Genomic DNA, 19,926 nt, shown 5'->3' with positions numbered 1-19,926 from the left:
TGTAAACCTGTATTTGGCCATCATGCTACTAATTACTGATGCTTGGGCTAGCAGGCATAGTGCTGGCAGATCTGGGCCACAGTTCTGTTGCACTGGTTGGCACCACTGTTAGGACACTATGGCTGCTGATGCTGGGAGGATAGCCTGTTACCTATAGTTGCAGCAGCAGCCTAAGAGTGCTGACACTGAGGGGCGAAACACAACGGCATAAAAAGCCAGTTTTCAGCTGGCATGGGAGTGTGGCATTCAAATAACACATGCTCCCAAGATGCCCATAAGCCATCTTCAATCTGTCTGGCTGGCTTCCGGGCACTCTGGTGCAGCATTTACATACCACACACCACCAGTGTACTTTAAAGCCGGTTTCTACATGCAGTTGCCATAGCCCCAATCCACCTTTGGAAGGGGTGGTCAGTACAGTCTTTTTTGCCCCTGACTGGCTCAACAAGTTCATGCACCCAGATTTACTGCTGATGCCTTATAGAAAGGAATCTTGTAGCACCTGAGACTGAGAGAAAGAAGTTGGTAGCAGAAGTCAGACTAATTTGTTATATGATATGCATGAAGAGAAGCACCTGGGAACAGACCTTTAAAGCTATTAATGAGCAGGCTGTATGTGTGAATAGCTGTAGAAATTGGGGGGGGGGGATACCAGTATGGTGAAGAGGTGACAGTGGTTAAAACTGAAACTAAGGTTGACACTAAGATTAAAACTAAGACAAAAACTAAGACTAAAATTAAGGTTGCTGCCTTAATTTTAGACAAACTCTATTGCTGGGAGTCTTAAAAATGTGGTTGTGGCAGAACTACTCTGTAAATCTGTTACTCTGCTCAGCACTACTTTTAGACAGTGGCTGCTAGAAACAGAAGCATTCCACCACAGACTGAAACAATGAGAAGACATACTAGCTCTTCGAACACATGCATACTGAGGGTGGGACTGATATAATTATGATGTCACTATACATTTCTTAATAGTAAACTTGGTTTTCCAAAATCATTGGAGAGTCAGCACTTCTTTTGTACCAAAAATCTATCATAAACATATATAGATATGAATACCATGATACATTCCTTACCTTGCCATCCAGGTTTACATACAGGCTTGACTTCAACTCGTACCAAGACATCTTCAGTTGTACGCTTTTGCCCACAGTCAAAGGCTGTTACCATTACCTCATACTGATGCTGTTTGTCATAACTCAATTTTTCAGTGTTTCTGATATTCCCTGCAGTTGCAAAACAGTTCAATAAACATCTGCCAGTTTCAAGGAACACATAAAATAATAGCCTATAGTATACAAAAAGACCTTTGTATAACAGAAGAGGGACAAAGAGAGAGAAGAGGGAAGGTCTCTCTTCTTCAGAGACCTTTTATTAGACTCCCCCCCCCCCACATCTTAGAAATGCTTCGGTCATTGACAATGTACTATTTTACATGGAGTTAATCAAATTACTATGGGGCATGGGACTTTGGGATTGGTTACATCATTCTTAGGAAGAAAAATATGACCCTAGGGTGATTCAGATTAGAAATACGTTCAGTACGACCCTTGTGAAAACCAACCCCTATTGTCATTTTGGCATTAAAGACAAAATCCTAGATTTCAAATTAGCTGCTTCATGGGTTAAAGAATATGACAAAACCTCTGCCACATGTGGAAAATGAGATCTCTCATTGCCTTGAAAGAAAGGGGTATAAGGAAATATGTGAGTATAATCGATATTAAAAGATATAAATATATAAAAATAATTGTTCACATTAAAACTATACAGTGCAAACCCATGAATAGCAATATGGGAGAAGGTCCATAAGATCAACAACTGAAGAAAAATAAATAACAGTGCAAGGACTCGGTGTATCTTCATACAAAGTGAGGCCAGACATGTTTCTACCACTGGTTTTCACGAGTGGCCTATGAGGTTCTTGTGTTCTCCGGGTCTTTTGTCCAAACAAACAGCCCACACCACAACATAATTGTTACAATATACAGTAGAAATGTATCTTCTCTTCCATTACCCACAGTGTGACACACCAACATCTGCAAAAATCATGGTACCATGCTGACCCTTCCCTGACCTACAAACAAGCCTACCCTTGCCGTTATGGCAATAAGAGCAGGTGGAGGGGGAGAACTTTCTTTAATCTCTTCTATAGCGAATCTGGCCAGCTTTTTAAAATGATACAATTTTGCACTACCAGATGAAAAATAACATCCTGCAGCTACAAAATCAACCTGACATAAACATCAATGTGACAAATCACCTGTCCTGGTAACAAAGAAATAGTAGCGTTCACAGGAAAATGCGGAAAGGGGAATGGAAATTGAAGTTATACCTTCTAGACGGATTAAGGGTCTTACTGTTCTCAAGCAGTCTCTGTAATTAATGCTCAGCATTTCAATTCAGAACATTTTTGCTGAACAACAGTTCCTTTTCAGCTGATCATCATACGTGTTTAATATACATTTCATATTACATGCACCAATGGATTAAAGCATTCTGAAGCCAACAAATGTTTAATCTTTCTCATATACTGAAGTTGTCCTCTCATTTCTTCAATGTGTATTCAGGTACTATTCCTATATCCTACATCCTGACTAAAGTGGATTACATGACTAAAATAGTTTAGCTGGGATTTTTAACCTTTAGCTGCCTGAATCAATGTAACATTTAGCTCTTAGTCTTCAAACCATTTAGTCTGAAACATACCTACTGGCTACTGCTATTTTGCATGTATGTTAAATAAAGAGTGTGCCTACATTACAGACAACAGTCTGATAATTTTAACTGCCATGGGTTGATCCTCTAGGATCTGGGAGCTGAAGTTCCTAAGGTACTTGCAATCCTCTCCCAAAGAGTCCTAACATTGTAGTTAAAGGGGGTGTCAAAGAATTTTAAGTACCTCTCCAAACTACGAACCCCAGGAATCTGTAAGATGGAGAATGACAGTTAAAGTGTTATAAAACTGCTATAATTGTCTCTAAAAACCTCCACTGGTTGTTGTTAGCAGTGAGTAATATATTCCTTGTTTTTGCTTCCAAGATAAATAAAGTTGTGCTCCATTTTTACAAACTTTTTGACTCATGCCTTCCTTTCTGGTGTGAATGGGGCAATATTTATTCATATACTGATTATCTGCTTTTTAAAAAAGTACATTTCATTGGCAATTCCTTTTGTGCACATTCCTTTGTGTTCCTGTTTTGTTCTTTGTACTTCTGGTTGCTCTATGAACTTCAGGGATAACTCCCCCGACACTGAAGTTGGTTAAATAAACATTAACAAGTTTCTAAGCCTTTGTTAGAATATGTGCTTCTAAAAATGATTCCAGGATTAATTACAGCTATTTTAGATTTAAAGTTAATTAAATATTCTTATATATGTTCACCAAACATTCTGAGTATTTAAAAAATCAGATTACTAGAAAATTATTTGGAAGATTTCAAAATGACTGTTGAATACATTTACTTTATTCATCTGAATTAATTTACAAGTAGGTACTTCTGTCCTCACATTCCTAGCTTTCTGCTATTTGTGTTGGGAAATATGAGAGATAGTAACAGATCTCCCATGCAGAAATATCAACTGCAAGGTTGAAGCTAGGCAACAGCCTGTCCCATTCAACCATGCATCCAAAGGGTCTATAGGACCTGGGAGAGGTATGATGTTGATGGCTCCCTATGAGGAACTATGTATATGTGTACAAATGGGGGGAGGCACATGTGAGAATCAATGTATACATGACTATATATGAGAATTCTTGTCTTCCTCTAGTATCACTGAACTTTGTAATTAATTTTATTTTCTTACATGAGGCCTGGATTATGCTTTTGAGTACCTTCACCATCTTCTCTTGGGAAAAAAAATGTTTCTGCATTCAGGAGCTTAAGCTCATAGTCTGGTGAGCAGTCTACCAGGGACAGGGAGAGAGGTATGCACAAGAACTAAGGCACCTGGCCAATTCCCCCTGCACACACACACACACACACACACACACACACACACATCAGACCTTTACCTTTGTAGTCTTGCTAAATTTTATGGGTTATTCAAAGACACAATCATGTCAGTTTGTATCAGCATATAAAAGAATTTTGCAACACCTTTGAAACTAACTGGGAGAAAAATGTTTGCAGCATAAGCTTTCACAAACTTCTTTCTTCCAATTACTCTGAAAGGACATCTCTCCTGATAAGAGCCTGCCAGAGTTTTAAGATCACGAAGGGAAGTATTTCTCTCAGTCCTGCCACCATCACAGGCTTACTTGGTGAAAATATGAGAGACTTCTCAGTGGCTGCTCCCACCCTCTGGAACTGCCTTCTATGGGAGGATAGGCTGTCCCCTCCTTGCTTTTCTTTCACTGGCAGGCAAAGATGTTTCTGTTCAAGCAGACTTTTAACATGTAATTGCTCTCAGGGAGGCTTCTTATTGGGGTGCATGCTGTGTTTATTTATATATTTAACTTTTGTATATTTTAAATCATATTTTATATTGTTTAAAAGAAATGATTTCAATTGTTTTGTGGGGGTTTTGGGCTATGGTCATGTTCTGGAAGAGTTTAATCCTGACGTTTCACCAGCATCTGTGGCTGGCATCTTCAGAGAATGCTGGCACGGAAGTGAGTGGGGTAAATATACTGTGTGACCCTTGGTTGGGAGAAAGTGATTTACATGTTAATTTCTGTGTTGGTCTGTTGTTGAATGGCAAGGCCTCAGGGTGTGTATTTAATTAATGATCCATTATCTGCTGGTAAATCCCCTTGACTCCTGGTGGCTTTCATTTGTATGGCCTAGGTCTTGATTTTGGTGTTTTTCAGGGCTGGTAGACAAACTTTGGGGCTCGACAGACCGCCCCAAAAGGAGATGGTGATCATTATTCAGAAATGGACCCTGAAAGCCCTCCATGGGCTGCCCCCCCTTATTTATCAGACCTTCTTTCTCCTCACCTTCCCACTAGGGCCCTCTGTCTATATAAATAAATTAATTAATAATAATAATCTCCAATCAAGATTCTTATTGATGAAGTTGCTACAGAAATTTTCCCTCCGGAGGGAGCCCACAGCAACCCAACCATGTGGGCTTCCTCTGCACCAAAAAGAACATGCTAAAAATGGGTTCTTTTTGGTGTGTATGGGTGTTGCCATCAGTGCGCTATTGTACACTGTCGTATCAATGATATAAACGTGGCGCCCCAACGTGCGGACGCAGTGCTGTGCTTGCATCATCATGGTGGCCCCCATGATGGTGGTGTCCATACAGACTAGGATTCAGGAGCATGAGGTTGCTGAGCACTCCTGAACCCTAGAATTGGTGTGGACACGCCCATTCCCACCTGTCTGTCTCGAGCCTTTGTTTACTTTAAGAGTTTCTTCTTTTCTGTCAAAGTTGTCCATGTGTTTGTGGATTCAGTGGCTTCCCTGTGTATTCTGACCTGATAGTTGTTAGAATGGTTCAGAATTTCAGTGTTTTCAAATAGCATTTTATGCTCCAGAAAGTTATAAAGTGTTCTGCTACTGCTGATTTTTCTGGCTGATTCAGTCTGCAGTGTGTCTTGTGTTCCTTGATTTGTGTTTGGATATTACACTTGGTGGTCCCAATGTAGACTTGTCCCACAGCTGCACGGTATGCGATAAACTCCTGTGGCTGTGAGTGTGTCTCTCCTGACTTTGCTGAGCACACCATTTGCTGGATTTTCTTGGTCAGTTTGTAGATTAGTTGGAGGCTGTATTTCCTCACCAGTTTTCCTATTCTGCCTATGACTCCTTTGATGTATGGTAAATATACCTTCCCTTTGAGTTGTTGTTTTTCTTCACTCCTATGGTTTTATTCTGGCTCTGTCAGCCCTTCTGATGTCTGAGCTGGAGTTACTATTAGCCTATAGAGCCCAGTCTAGGTGCTTCAGTTAATCTTCCAGTAAGTAGAATTCAAAGATCCTTTGTGCCCGGTCCACAGTGTTTTTATTGTTCTTCCTTTTTGTCCTGGGTGATGGCTGGAGTTCTTGTTACTTATTATTTCAATTGTTTTAAAAATTATATTGGCAAGTTTTTAAGCAGTATTATCTGTGAGCCACCTTGGATTCCATTTCAGGAGAAAGGTGGCCTATTAAATAAATAAATAAATAAATAAATAAATAAATAGGTGGTATAAGATTCTATTATAAGTTATATGGGTTTATGCAGGATTGCAAAATATAGTAGGGTAACAGACTCCATTCCTCCTAGGCTTTTCCCCAGATATGTCTATGACAACAGGCTAGAATGAGCTATCTGTGCTTTCAGTACATTCCTGCTTCATTTCTAGGATCCCCATGAAATCTCTGTCATGAGGTTTGGGTGCATGTTGGTTGATCATTCTCATGGAGTTTCAGGCCTCATAGGATTTCAGGACTTTATCCTTGTTATGTTTGACACACATGCATGTACACACAGAGACACACACAGCTCCTGCTGCAGTCTATGGCCCCTTGCAGACAGACCAAAATAAAGCTGCTTTGGGTCACATTGGAGGTATGCTGTTTACATGATGCATGCATCCTAAGAGTCCAGAAGCCACACCAAAGACACGCTCCAGTCCTTAGGATTGAAGCATGGCTTTGGTGTAAATTCAGCCTATATAATGAGGAAATCAAAACAGTAAAAGAATTCCCATACCTTGGATCTAACACTGATCAGAATGGAGATTGCAGTAAAGAAATAAGAAGAAAACTAGGAATGAGAAGGGTAGCCATGAAAGAAATAGATAAGATCCTAAAGTGTACAGATATGCATCTTTACACTGAAATAAGAATAATCTAAGCCATTATATTCCCCCATCACCATGTATGGTTGTGTGAGCTGGACAGTGAAGAAAGCTGACAGAAAATAAACTCATTTGATATGTGGTGTTGGAGAAGAATGTTAAGGATATTGTCGACAGCCAAAAAGAAACAAATGGGTACTTAACCAGATAAGTGGGTACTTAATCAGATCAGCCTGAATATTCCCTGGAAGCCAAGATGACAATATTGAGGCTGTCATATTTTGGCAACATGATAAGAAGGCCTCTTGCTAAGTACCCTCTTGTTAAGGAAAGCAGCGTCTTGCTAAAGTTACTATGGACAGCCCAAAAGACAAACAAATGGGTACTTAATCAGATAAGCCTGAATATTCCCTGAAAGCCAGAATGACAAAATTGAGGCTGTTGTACTTTGGCCACACCATGAGAAGGCATGGATTACTAGAAAAACAGTTTTAGAGAAGGTAGAGGGCAGCAGAAAGAGAGGAAGACCACATGCCAGATGGATAAACTCAATCTAGGATGCCAAGGGGCTGAATTTACAGGACTTAAGTGAGCAGTGGAGGACAGGGGTTCTTGGAGATGTCTCATGCAGAGGTTCACCATACATTGGGTCCAACACGAAGACAGTGTTCTCTCTCTCTTTCACATTTCATTGTGTTACATCATGCAGAAGAAATGCATTTAATAAGTTCATTTATTACATAGACATAGATATAAAAATGGAGGGAATGTGTTTCTTTCATTCACTCCTGGAATTCCAAATTTTAGGACTTCACAGATGCTTTCTTGCTTGCATCACCACCACCACCTTGTTGCCTACTGATACACATCTTAGTTAGTGTAGGGATGTAATTCACAACAGAAAAAGCACCTTTGATGTATTTTATCAAAACTGTAGTTTTAATACTTATACACCTACAACTATCAATATGCCATTGTGTTTACATGATCACACAAATACAAGTGAAATTCAGTTATATTGAACTTCTTCACTTTCCTTTGGGAGACCCACCCCCATTCCCATTTTGGTAGGCTGTATCAACCAACAGACAATCCTTGTAGAGGGAAAATATATTTTTAATAGACCAATAACATTGAGGTAGATTCAGAAGGTGTCTGAAAATCCATTTATGAAATGAAGACTTCTCATTCTAAATGTAAAAACATTTAGAATGGGAAGTTTTCATTTCAGGGATAGATTCCCTCACCCCAAATAATTACAGCTTCATGGGAGAAAACTGTCAAATATTTTTGATATAATGATAATGGACACAGCTCATATTGATGTCTTATCTTATACACCCACTATGTACCCAGTCCCTAGTTATGACATGAATTTAAATTTTAATCTAAATTTTAATCTTGTTCCAAAGTTCACTCAGGCTGGTTGCAAATTTTCCATCAAATTCTCATGGATTCAGACACTTGAACACAGCCTCCAGGAGAAAAATGGGACTGCAGTCTTTAGAGCATTATCAAAATAATAGAAGCAATGACTGGGGCTTCCTAGGACTCTTGCAAATCTTTTGTATGTGACTGTATATTTAGCTGCTTTAAGTGCCATATGGGAGAAAACAAAGATATAAAGAAATTTAAAAAATGTGTGAAATGGCAGATAAAGTGTAGCACTTGACTACCTAATACAGAATTCCTAACATGGCCCAAATGGTTATGTTTAATAAAATGTGCTAGTTTCTGGGCCAGCTCTGACAGTACCCTCTCCTGTAGCAGGTGCAGAGTCAAGATATAAAAGTCCCTTTGTTGTTGTTGTTGCTAACCACCCTTGAGTCAATCCCAACTCATGGTGACCCTGTGGATGAGACACCCCCAAGACTCCCTATCTTCCATTGCTCTACCTAGGTCCTGTAAATTCAGGCCAATGAGCTCCTTAATATATTCCATCCATCTAGCATGTGGTCTTCCTCTCTTTCTACTTCCCCTCATCATTCCTAGCATTATTGTCTTTTCTAATGAGTCATTCCTTCTCATGATATGACCAAAGTATGACAACTTCAACTTTATCATCATGGCTTCAAGGGAGATTTCTGGCTAGATAGGGCCCATTTGTTTGTTTGTTTTTTGCTGTCCATGGCATCCTCAGCAGCACATCTCAAATGAATTTATTTTCCTCCTATCCACTTTCCTCACTCTCCAGCTCTTGCAACCGTACTAAGGAATACAATGGTTTGCATGATTTTAACTTTCATGCTTAGTTGTATATCTTTACATATTAGGATCTTTTCTAATTCTTTCATAGCTGTCCTCCCCATTCTTAGTCTTCTCCTTATTTCTTGACTGCAGTCCCCATTCTAATCAGTGTTTGACCCAATGTATAGGAGTTCTATTACTATTTCTATATTCTCATTGTCAAGGTTGTATCTGTGTAGCTCTTCCATGGTCATTATTTTATTGTCTTTATGTTGAGCAGTAAGCCTGCCTTTGCACTTTCTTCTTTGATCTGTTTTAGTAATTGTTCCAGGTCTGTGATATTTTCTGCTAGTAGTATGATTGATATACCTTCCTTCTATTTCCACTCCTCCTTCTTCTGTGTCCAAGCCTGCTTTTTGTATGAGACATCATGCATACAAGTTGAGATTTGCCTGACTCCTTTGCCAATTGGGAATCACTTGGCTTCTCCATATTCTGTTCTAAAAGTAGATTTTTGTTCTAAGTACAGATTTCTCATCTGATGTGGCAGCATTCCAATGTCTTTAAGGGCATTCCATAACCTTTTATGATTTATGCAACTGAAGGCTTTGCTACAGTCTATAAAGCATATACTGATTTTCTTTTGGAATTCCCTGGTGCACTCTATTAGCCATCATATGTTTGCAGTATGGCCCCTAGTAACTCTTCCTTTCCTGAACCTTGATTGTACCTCTGGGATTTCTCTCTCCATGTATGTTTGGAGTCTGTGTTGCAGAATTTTGAAGATAATTTTGTTTGCATGGGAAATTAATGTTATGATTCTATAGTTGTTGAAGTTTTTTGTGTCTCCTTTTTTGCAAATTGGGATATATATTGAATATTTCCAGTCTGTTGGCCACTGCTTTGTTTTCCATAATTGTTGGCATGTGTTGGTTAGCACTAGAATTGATTCTTTCAGTGTAGATTGTAGCAGTTTAATTAGAATATCATATGTTCCTTTCACCCACCCACCCAAGTTACCTTGGACTTCCTCCCCACCAAGTTACCCAGGTATCTGCAATACAATAAATACTCTGCTTAGCTATTCATATTACCAAGGTATTTAGTCATGGAACATAAAAGAATACACTTCTGATATGTTGAGATGTTGTGAGTAACCATGATAATATAGATGAACCTCTTTTCAATACTCAGAACAAACACCCATTTTTTTTAAAAAAAAATCCAGATACACAATTCCAAATTCACAATTCTGGAATAGAGATTCAGGAATATAGATATTCTAGCTAGAAATGTAAAAGGAATAAAGCATGCATTTCTCCATTTTAAAAATTCCAGTATCACAGCATTCTCTTCATTAAAGAACAGCTAGGCTAAATATATCTTAATTACTTAAACTCAATTTCAATCATCCTGACAGTCCCCTTCCATGTTTTGTTCAAATCATTATCCATTGAGTCATGCTTTTGTAATGAGAGCAGGGGTTTTCTTCAGCATATTTGCATTTTGCTGATTCTAACTAGTCATTATCCTTTGATGCTTAGAGGTGCATCATGAGAAAACATCTGAAATAAAGACAGATCCATGTAAAATAAGGTAAATGTTTCCTAAAAAGCAATGCAACATGAAATGGCTACTAAGATAAAATTAAAGCTGCAAACACTCTTTGCATTTATAATTTTAGCAGCATTCAGAGGGAAATGAGATGAAAATTCTCACATTTAAAATGAGCCAAAACTTATTTTGGTAGGGAAAAAAGTTATGTATTTTCAGAGGAAATATAAACTGTGGTCATAATTCTGAGTTTCCCAGAAATAATCAAAAGTAAATTTTCATTTCATGGAATTAATATTTTTCTTTGCAAAGACCATTTTCCACCTTCCCATTTCCTGCACCATCTAAAGACTTTCTTTAAAAAGATCAAAGAAAACAAGATTCTGTCACATTTAGTCTCAATGTGATGTTTTCTTTTTTAAAAAGACAACACTGTTACATCTTGTCTTGTGTGATGGACAGAAAAATATATCTACTGCAGGAAAAATATTCAGCTGCATTATTTTTAGTGTTTTCAGAGTTGAGGGAATTGTTCTAGCTTTTCTTTTTGTTTATTTGAAAGACATGGCTTTTCTGGAGAAGATAAATGCACAAACAGCAAGAAATTAGCTACCAAAGAGAAAGGTGATTAATTCACAGTGCATGCCATGGAATGGCTCACCATACAAGGCAATTTGATGGCGCTTAACAACCAACTGTAAACCTTGATGGCCCATTCATGCCTCTACCCCCTCCATCATATCCCCAGATGTCAATATGCATGTGTTTTGCCATTTAAAGGTAATGTATCTTTTAAAGGAAAAAAAAAAGTGACTTCCAGTGTCTTTTTAAAAAATGTTGTTCTAGCTGAAAACAGGCCCAGAAGGGGGCATTGCCATTTGAGGGCATGCTTTGGATGGCTGGTGGGTCCTGGAGGATCACATGCAGTCTGTAGGTCATACTTTGCCTTGTGCCACTGGCAATATATTACTGGCAGTTTTATTTTCAGTTACGTTTCTAATTAACCCAACATGGAATTTACTTTTATATATCATCATATATTCGGTTCACATATTCACCAAACCTTGTACCACAAATCTCTTGCTTGAGCAGCCAATGTAAGTTTAGATATGTAAAGTCTCTTTTAGCTCCCCAATGCATATCAACTCATACTTGCTTATGCTGAACTTGCCATTTCCCAAAGTGTGAGGTTATGCTTCTGGAGTTTTTCACTGTCTAATAATTAATAATACTAGTTATCATATAACAATATCGGTAAATTTGACAACATCACTGCTTACTTCTAGTCTTAATCATTTATGAACATGTTGAAAAAAGGTGTTTCCTATACAGATCCATTGCCCAGTGCACATAAAAAATATCCCTCCATCATAAAAAAAACCCCCAACCTCTCCAAAACAAACTAAACAGAACACTGTGACCATTGACTCCCACTCTGTGACTCCTACTATTGTATTTATTATAACATTTATTTATAGTCGGCTTCCCCACCCCCACCAAAAATGAGACTTAAAGCAGCTCACAATTTAAAAGAACAATATGATTACAAGCATAGAAAAAGTAGGTATTAAATTATTAAATGCAATTTTAGGCTGCATCAATAAAAGTATAGTGTCTAGATCAAGAGAAGTAATAATGCCAATGTATTCTGCTCTAGTCAGGCCCCACCTGGAATACTGTGTCCAGCCCTGGGCACCACAATTCAAAAAGGACATTGAGAAACTGAAGCTTGTCCAAAGGAGAGCGACTGAAATGGTGAAGGGTCTGGAAACCATGGAGACTTAGGGAGCTGGGGATGTTTAGCCTGGAGAAGAGAAGGTTAAGAGGTGACATGATAGCCCTGTTTAAATATTTGAAGGGATGTCATATTGAGGAGGGAACAAGCTTGTTTTCTGCTGCTCCAGAGAACAGGACCCAGAACAATAGATGAAAGCTCCAGGAAAAGAGATTCCAGCTCAACATTAGGAGGAACTTCCTGAGATTAAGGGCTGTTCAACAGTGGAACACACTCCCTTGGAGTGTAGTGGAGCCTCCTTCCCTGGAGGTCTTTAAACAGAGCTGGATGGCCATCTAATGGGGATGCTTTGATTGAGAGTTCCTGCATGGCAGAGGGTTGGACTGGATGGCCCTTGTGGTCTCCTCCAATTCTGCATTCTATGATTCTATGATTACAGTATTAAAATAAATCACAAGAAAAATAAAATGCAATAAAAAAGATAAATGCTCTTAAAACACTTGTTAAAACATTGCAGCACCCCCAGCCCATTCTTTTTAAACTGTCTGTTTTAAAAGCCTGTCTGAATAAAAAGATTTTAGCCTGTTGCCAGAAGGCCAACAAGGAGGGGTTCATTCTGGCCTCCCTGAGAAGGGAGTTCCAGAGCCTAGGGGCAGTCTAACCTTTAATAAGCTACGGATCCTGACATCGTCCTGTGCATGCTAGCTCAGCTTCTATTATTATGCTCTATGTAATTCCTAAATCTTCTAGAGAGACTTGACCATTTTGACCTCAACTTTCAACCTTCCTCTTTTGAAGACAAATGTGCGTATGTTGGCCTTTCTTGATGATTTTCCCTTTATGTGTAAATTATCTTGGTAGTACTGTGTGGCTGCTATTTCCAGTTGGCTCTCATGCTAGGTCTTATGCACCACTTTGAATTAGGTCCGGAATTACTTCCTTCTTTGCCTTGACAGAGACAGACATGCAGACGGTCATGTGAAATCACCTATTACTACATTACATTGGTGAAGATTCTCCATCAGAACATAGTTGTGCCCAGGCCGTCCTAGGTCTTTCTCCTCCAGCACTTGTCATCAAGACCTGGAGTGGCTGCTGTATATGATGTGGGAGACGATTCAGACCACTTATCCCAACTGATGGCTAAGGGACTCATGGATGGTGTGCACCCTCTTTTTTCTTCTGAGAGCCCAAAGGAAGCTGCACTGTTAAGCTGGAGGAATCTGACTCTGAGAATAATGATCTGGCTGATGCTATACTCCCCCTTGAATATGCATAGCACCTTGTTTTCCTATGGAGATTGTACCCAAAAACATCCCACTGGTTTTCTCCGTTCCATCAGATTTCATATAATCAGTAATGGTATTACAAATATTACCCAAAGAGCTGCCACGACAGTCACTTAAACATATTCTTGAGCTCACTCACAATATCAGTTAATGTTCTGCTAAGGTTAAGAAGTGAACTTTCATAGCCACCAAATAGTATAGCTTGAATGTTACATAATGCAATGCTCAACAGAAGGAAAAAGCTATCTTGAGAAAAGATAGCTTTTATCCAAGGAATGAATAACAACTGCATAAGTACTGTGCAGAAACCCTAACTAATGCATTCCATCAGAAAGGGGGCCTATGACTGTTACTGCTTCTAACTATATTGCTAAAATCAGAGTTCTTTGAATAAATAGTTCAAAGTAGTTCACCTTCTCTTCAAGGTGAACCTATTACAATACATTTCCTTATCAGATTTGTAAGGAAAAAACAGTTAAATACAAAACAAATTGTTGAGAAATTTGAACTGAGTCAAGGAGCAGGAGTAATACAATCCTAACATTACATAAGGCAATCAGGAGCCAGGTTGCTTTCAAGGGGAAAAAATCAGTTTTGAATGACAGAAAATGCTTATAGAGGCAATTAGCAAAACTAAGTTATTTTACTACCTCACAGTAACTATAAATTAGTCACTTTCTGGAAATTAATTTAAGTGCAGTAAAGTAAACAACCAACTTGTGGTCCCAAAATGTATAAATATACAATAGCAGACACTCACCATTCCTGTCAATAGCAAATGGAACATTTGTTGTGACAATTTCATAATTGCATATTTGACTGTATTGAGGAGAACAGTCCTCATCCATGGCTTCCACTTGTAATACACTGTCATAGATCTTTCCTTCTGTTACAGTAGCTTTATAAGAGGTTTCTTTAAAAGTGGGTGCAAACTCATTGACATCCTTTACTTGGATATGGACTACAGCTCTGAAATACAAAGAAAAACCAATTTGGTTATTATAATACTAGTCAAATATTCATGGGTTGTGCAAACCCACTGTAAAGTGTGATGGCCAAAATCATGATGAAATAAAGCTTACCGTATAATTAAGAAGAAGAAAAAGGTATGGGAAATGCAAAGTTTAGAATATGAAACAAATTCAAGTTCTTGGAGAATTAAAATAGATGCTTTCAGTGGATGTTCTGTTGAAAGGGTTTCTTAGGAATTCAACACAATGCCTTATACTGAATCAACCACAAAACAAAGAAAAGATCACAAGTGCTAGAAACCCCAGAAAAAGAGGACTGCCAGAAACAGAAAGGGCACAAAACAACTATAAATAAGGAATATAAAACATATATTAAAAAGGTAAATGTTAGTATAATCATTATCTAAGTATGTATTAGAGTGTATTGTTTTATAGCCTACTGTTTTAGAGTTATATTAATGTTAAGTTATTATTTTATAATGTTGTTGCTTTCTGATTTTAGATTGTATTATATTTTAGATTTAGATTCTTATCCCATCTGTAAACAATAATGGAAGCATCATTTGGTATTAACAGGTGTTTCCATTAATACCAAATAACAATACCAAATTGTCACCAATGACAAGAATGTGAGAAGCACACAGGGGTGTGACAATCTTCCCCCCGATCACACTATTAATAGAATTTAATGGTGATTTAATTATGGGATGAGGATGCTTGCCTCCTGTTGATAAAGTCCAATGTCACTCTATACAATAACCCTTCGGATATTTAAATAAATATATCAAGCTAACTATACCAGCTCCTTCAACCTCTCCTCCTCAGGCTTGATTTCTAGACATTTTGTCATCTTGGCTGCCCTCTTCGGAATATATTCCAGCTTGATGATGTCCTTCTTAATCTATGGTACCCAGAATTGGACTCACTATTCCAGATAGGATATGACCAAAGCAGAAGAGGGCTCCAAACATGATGGAGCCTAAACATTTCCCCCAAACCCAATCTTGCTTCTAATTAGCCCCGTTTCATGTCATTGACCTTTCTGCCACCTGGCTGCTCTCCATGACTATTGAGTGGCAGGGAGAAGATAGGGGTGGCATAGGCAATGGCTGGCTGCATTTCTTAATGAAGAAGCAAGCATCCAGCTGGGGCTTCTTCAGAGGTCCAGGAGGATTACTTCTATTTATGTGTCTGGCTACAGAAACACATTCGAATGCTGCCCGGCCACCTTCTGCTCTGCCATGGCCAGTAAATCCACCGCACCTCCAAGTTGATACCAAATCTGAGAAATTAAATGTTCCTCTATTTGCTGATCCTTTACTATTGTCTGCTTCCCTATGTATTTTTCAAATTAATGGTCAATTCTTGCAAGAGAAGGTGAACCTAATGTGATGACACTAGGACTGCACATTACAGAGGGGATTAGGAGAGAACTCTGTATTGTTTTCATAGGCAGCCCTGTGCTTTTTGCAGCATGTAGTTCTGCCATCAGATTTTCATATTTAGATAATAACTCTGGCTTAGTCTCATCCTGAAAAGTTACTTGTGAGGACAGTATCCAAGTGGATTGCACAGCTTTTCTTTCTGTTACCAAAACAAAGTATCAGATTCGACTGAGCAATATTTCCCACCTCATTACAATATACCTGAATAAATGAGAAATAAACATGTTAATTTGTATCTATTTTATCTGTAGTTCTTATTTAATACAATAAGCAATGTATCTCTGAAAATAACTGATGCTTTTAAGATACAGAAATATGCAGGATGAAGCAAAGAAATTCAATATGATTTGATTACATACAGATCAATTAATAAGAAGCTTTCATGCTTCAAAAAAACAAAACACCCAACACTGATCTAGCAGAGTAGAAGAAATGTATAAAGATATTAGAACATTGGACAGCTTGATTCAGAATTGTATTCAGACCTTTAAAGCTTTAGCTGAATGTCCTACTAGAAGAGGTCAAGTTATAGTAGGAAGAACAAGCAAAAGTAGAAGATTGAACTATAAACTCCTGTAATAAAGCATTTTGTTTTCATTTTCCTTCCACTACCAAAGCTTTAAAAGGAGATTCTCAACCTGAATTGTAAATACACACCATAAACCATGTATCACTCTCCCAGTTGTCACTCACTTGTGAGATTTCTTCCAGTTTGTTCCACTAGGTCCTGCGCCACAGTCATATGCCTGGATGATGAATGTGTACTCCTTCTGCAGTTCACAGTCAATTGGACTGCGTGCTCGAAGGCGACCTTCTCCAGATGTCTTGTTTAGCACCACAGCTTCAAAGGGCATTTCCTGTCCATGGATTTTAAAAGCACAAATTTCACCTGTAAAGAATAAAACAAAACACAAATTACATGGTGGTTAGACAGGCTGTTTATCTGCTTCTCTTTGGATGACAATGAACATTATAATTTTCATAGATGTGTAAAATGCTGGCAGAGAATGTGGGAAGTTTTCTGAATACAACTATAAAAACACTAACTAGCTAATAACAAACAGCATAAATACAATAAATAAGCATAAACTGAGATTTTTTTATTTTTCTTTACTGTTCTGAAAAAAAACAGATCTCACCAAGAAAACCCCATGAAAGATTTGCCCTAGAGTAACCATACTGTAAATGGAAAACAACATGAAGGCACACAATAACAACAAATGGACATTGGGTTGCTTGTAATTCTAGGCACTTTCCTTTTCCACTATTAGTGAAAGAAAATGGCTTGCTATTTTCTGTTAAAAAAAGAAAAGAAAAGGACTGATAGCTACTACCGCCTAAGTCTCTAAAAGCTATAGTGGAAAACATTGCACAGTTAAGATGTTGGGCGTCTGTACACAGAAACATTCTTACACTCCTTAAATAATTTGCTGTTGTACTTTCCCCAACTTTGTCTTCTAATAAAATTCAAGTTCTGTCTAATTAATTGGGATTCCATTCTCTATGCTATGCTATATATTTATTTTATGACAATACAAATTATTTTCTTACTTGATATTTTAATATTTTTATCACAGAATTTTTCCATTCTTCATTTTTTTCCAGACAAACCTTTATGTCTCACCATTACACTTTATGTTCAAGTTCATTCTAATAGTAAGAGGCTATCACAGTATCTGTATTCTGACAATCAACCAGAATCTCCATCTATGGACTTTATGCTTCCATCCTGAAAATGGTTAAAGTGTTGGCATCCCAGAAAAGCAAGCAAATTTGCTAATGCTTATCACACACAGAGGACAACAAGGGGTTAAAAGCACATTACTTAGTCAAGAAAGTGGATAAAAGGTGAATTTGGGTTTCAGACAGATGAGGACAAATCCCGTTGCTAGCTTGGAAATAACTTTTTTGTGCATGCTCCAAACTGTCATTTCCACAGACATGCTCCAGAGAGGGAAGGGAAACCAGGGAGGAAAATCCTCTTTGCCCCAGAAACTGTTTCAGAGGAAGGGAGGCTGAGGTTTCCCTTTGCAAACTCCCATAAAGCCACACATAAACACGCACGCACGCGCACACACTAGAGAGAAAGAGGAGGTAGCTGGTCCATAAACCTGCCTGATTTCAGCAAGAGCTGAAACTCCCAGATGCCCTCCTTTTCGAGGAGATATCCTCCATTTCTCCCTCCTGTACAGGAGGATTTCCAAAATGTCATCTGTCTTGCTCTCCCACCAGCTGTTCCTTTGGAGGCTGGTTAAAGGCTCAGTTAGAGGAAGAGACCAACCATGTGAGGGAAAGAGGTGAGTGTGTGTGTGTGTATCCCTTTAAGAACAAGACTGGCTCCCTCTCCTTGGCACAGCAAGGATCCATGAGAAATCTTGGAACAAGGAGGATCAGGGACATGGTTTTCAGACTGCTGCAATTACATGAAGAAAGTCAATTTGTGAATGAACTGAAAATGAAAGCACAGTAATTTTGCGAAAATGCTTATTCCCTGATTCACCTCACTTCCAGTCTGGATTCTGTCCAGTTTGTGCACAGTGTCACCTGAAAAGCAATTGTGAAATTGTCCCTAATGCCCTGGAAGACCCTGCATTCTGACCAGTTTAAACTTCCAATTTTCCCAGTGTGAAAAAGTCCTATGAAAAGAGAGAAGGAGATCAATCTAATTCTCTGGGAAGGATGTTGCAGAATTTGGGAGAAGCTACTGAAGAAAGCCCTTTAGTGTGTAAATGATCCTCATCACAACAGGCTCCTCTTTGCATCAATGCTGAAGCTTTTAAAGCTGTCCAAATTGGTGGTTATCACTATTTTCCATGGTAAGAAATCCCATATTGCATTGTCTGTACTATGTATATACTATATTTTATCTTTCCAGAATCTACCACCTGGCTTCCATGTATAAACTCAGATTGCAGTATTCTGAGAGAAGGAAAACTTCTATAAACTGTTTATTCCCCCTCCCCCCATTTTGTACACTTATACTATCTTTCTTCTCACTTGACCTTTTACAAAGTACTAGGTCTCTGAATTCTACTCCTAAACGGTGTAACTTTGTCATATGGAAGAGTTAAGTCAGCTATTCAGACATTTTCAGTGGTCCCTTTCTGCAACTTTTCCAGTTCTATAATATCCTTCTTCAAGTACAGTCACCAGGACTGAATACAGTATTCCATGTGTGGTTCCACCATAGATTTGTCAATGTGCTAATGTTTTATATGATAACGGAAGTTTTATTTTCTATTCCCTTTTTTAAAGATCCTAACATGGAATTTGAATCTTTTTAAAGCATCCATGGAGGAAGTGAACATTTTAATACCACTATCCATCCCAAACATAACTTATTTTTTTTAGTCACTGTCAGCTCAGGTGCATTGTTGCATTAATATGCATTCTCTTTACTTATACAGAATAGGGAATAATTATTTTTGTTCTCAAAAGAAGCAATGAGTGATTTAGCAATTTTCTTCCTGTTGCAAGAAAGTCTTCAAAAACTGCATAGCTTTCAAAGAATGTTCAGTTTGGGACTTGTACTATGCAAAATCCAGTTTTTCCCCACAGAAAACAGCACTTTCTGCACTCTGTTTTCTATGCAACAACAACAACAACAACAAAAAGCCCCAAACAAAAACACTCATTAGTGAATTTTGCATGGAATAAATGATCAACTGGTGAAGATTTTCATCAGTCCAGGATTCTCCTCTTCAAGATTTGTTTACACTTGAGAAATGCATTTGCAGCCATTTTTCAAATATTCTTTCCATCACAGTTACAGAATGTCATTTACCATTTCAATGCCCATTTCTTCAGCCTGCATGGCAGGGGATTGGACTGGATGGCCCTTGCGGTCTCTTCCAACTCTATGATTCTATGATTCTCTGAGACTTGTATATAATCAGCTTGTGTTCTAATCATTCCAAATAATTTGGCATTTATCAAAAAAACTGGCCATCTCACTACTTACTCCTGAGTCTAGGTAACTAATAAGTTAAAAAGCACTGGGTTTAATAC

The 19,926-nt window shown here is 38.2% G+C and overlaps 1 protein-coding gene across 1 annotated transcript in view; it reads right to left on the bottom strand.

Moving 5' to 3' along the window:
* Positions 1–19,926, bottom strand: part of CLSTN2 (calsyntenin 2) — a 492,893-nt gene that overhangs the window by 115,998 nt on the left and 356,969 nt on the right. Inside the window, exons 3-5 of the mRNA XM_042456041.1 lie at positions 16,612–16,807; positions 14,263–14,471; positions 1,080–1,229 (exon numbers count right to left, since the gene is read on the bottom strand). Coding sequence (XP_042311975.1) covers positions 1,080–1,229; positions 14,263–14,471; positions 16,612–16,807 — 555 coding nt within the window. The remainder of the gene's footprint in view (positions 1–1,079; positions 1,230–14,262; positions 14,472–16,611; positions 16,808–19,926) is intronic.

This window comes from Sceloporus undulatus, chromosome 3 (assembly GCF_019175285.1).
Source record: "Sceloporus undulatus isolate JIND9_A2432 ecotype Alabama chromosome 3, SceUnd_v1.1, whole genome shotgun sequence".
Lineage (NCBI taxonomy): Eukaryota > Metazoa > Chordata > Lepidosauria > Squamata > Phrynosomatidae > Sceloporus > Sceloporus undulatus.
Note: the sequence above shows the minus strand (reverse complement) of the source record. Positions and strands in the feature narration are given on the sequence as shown.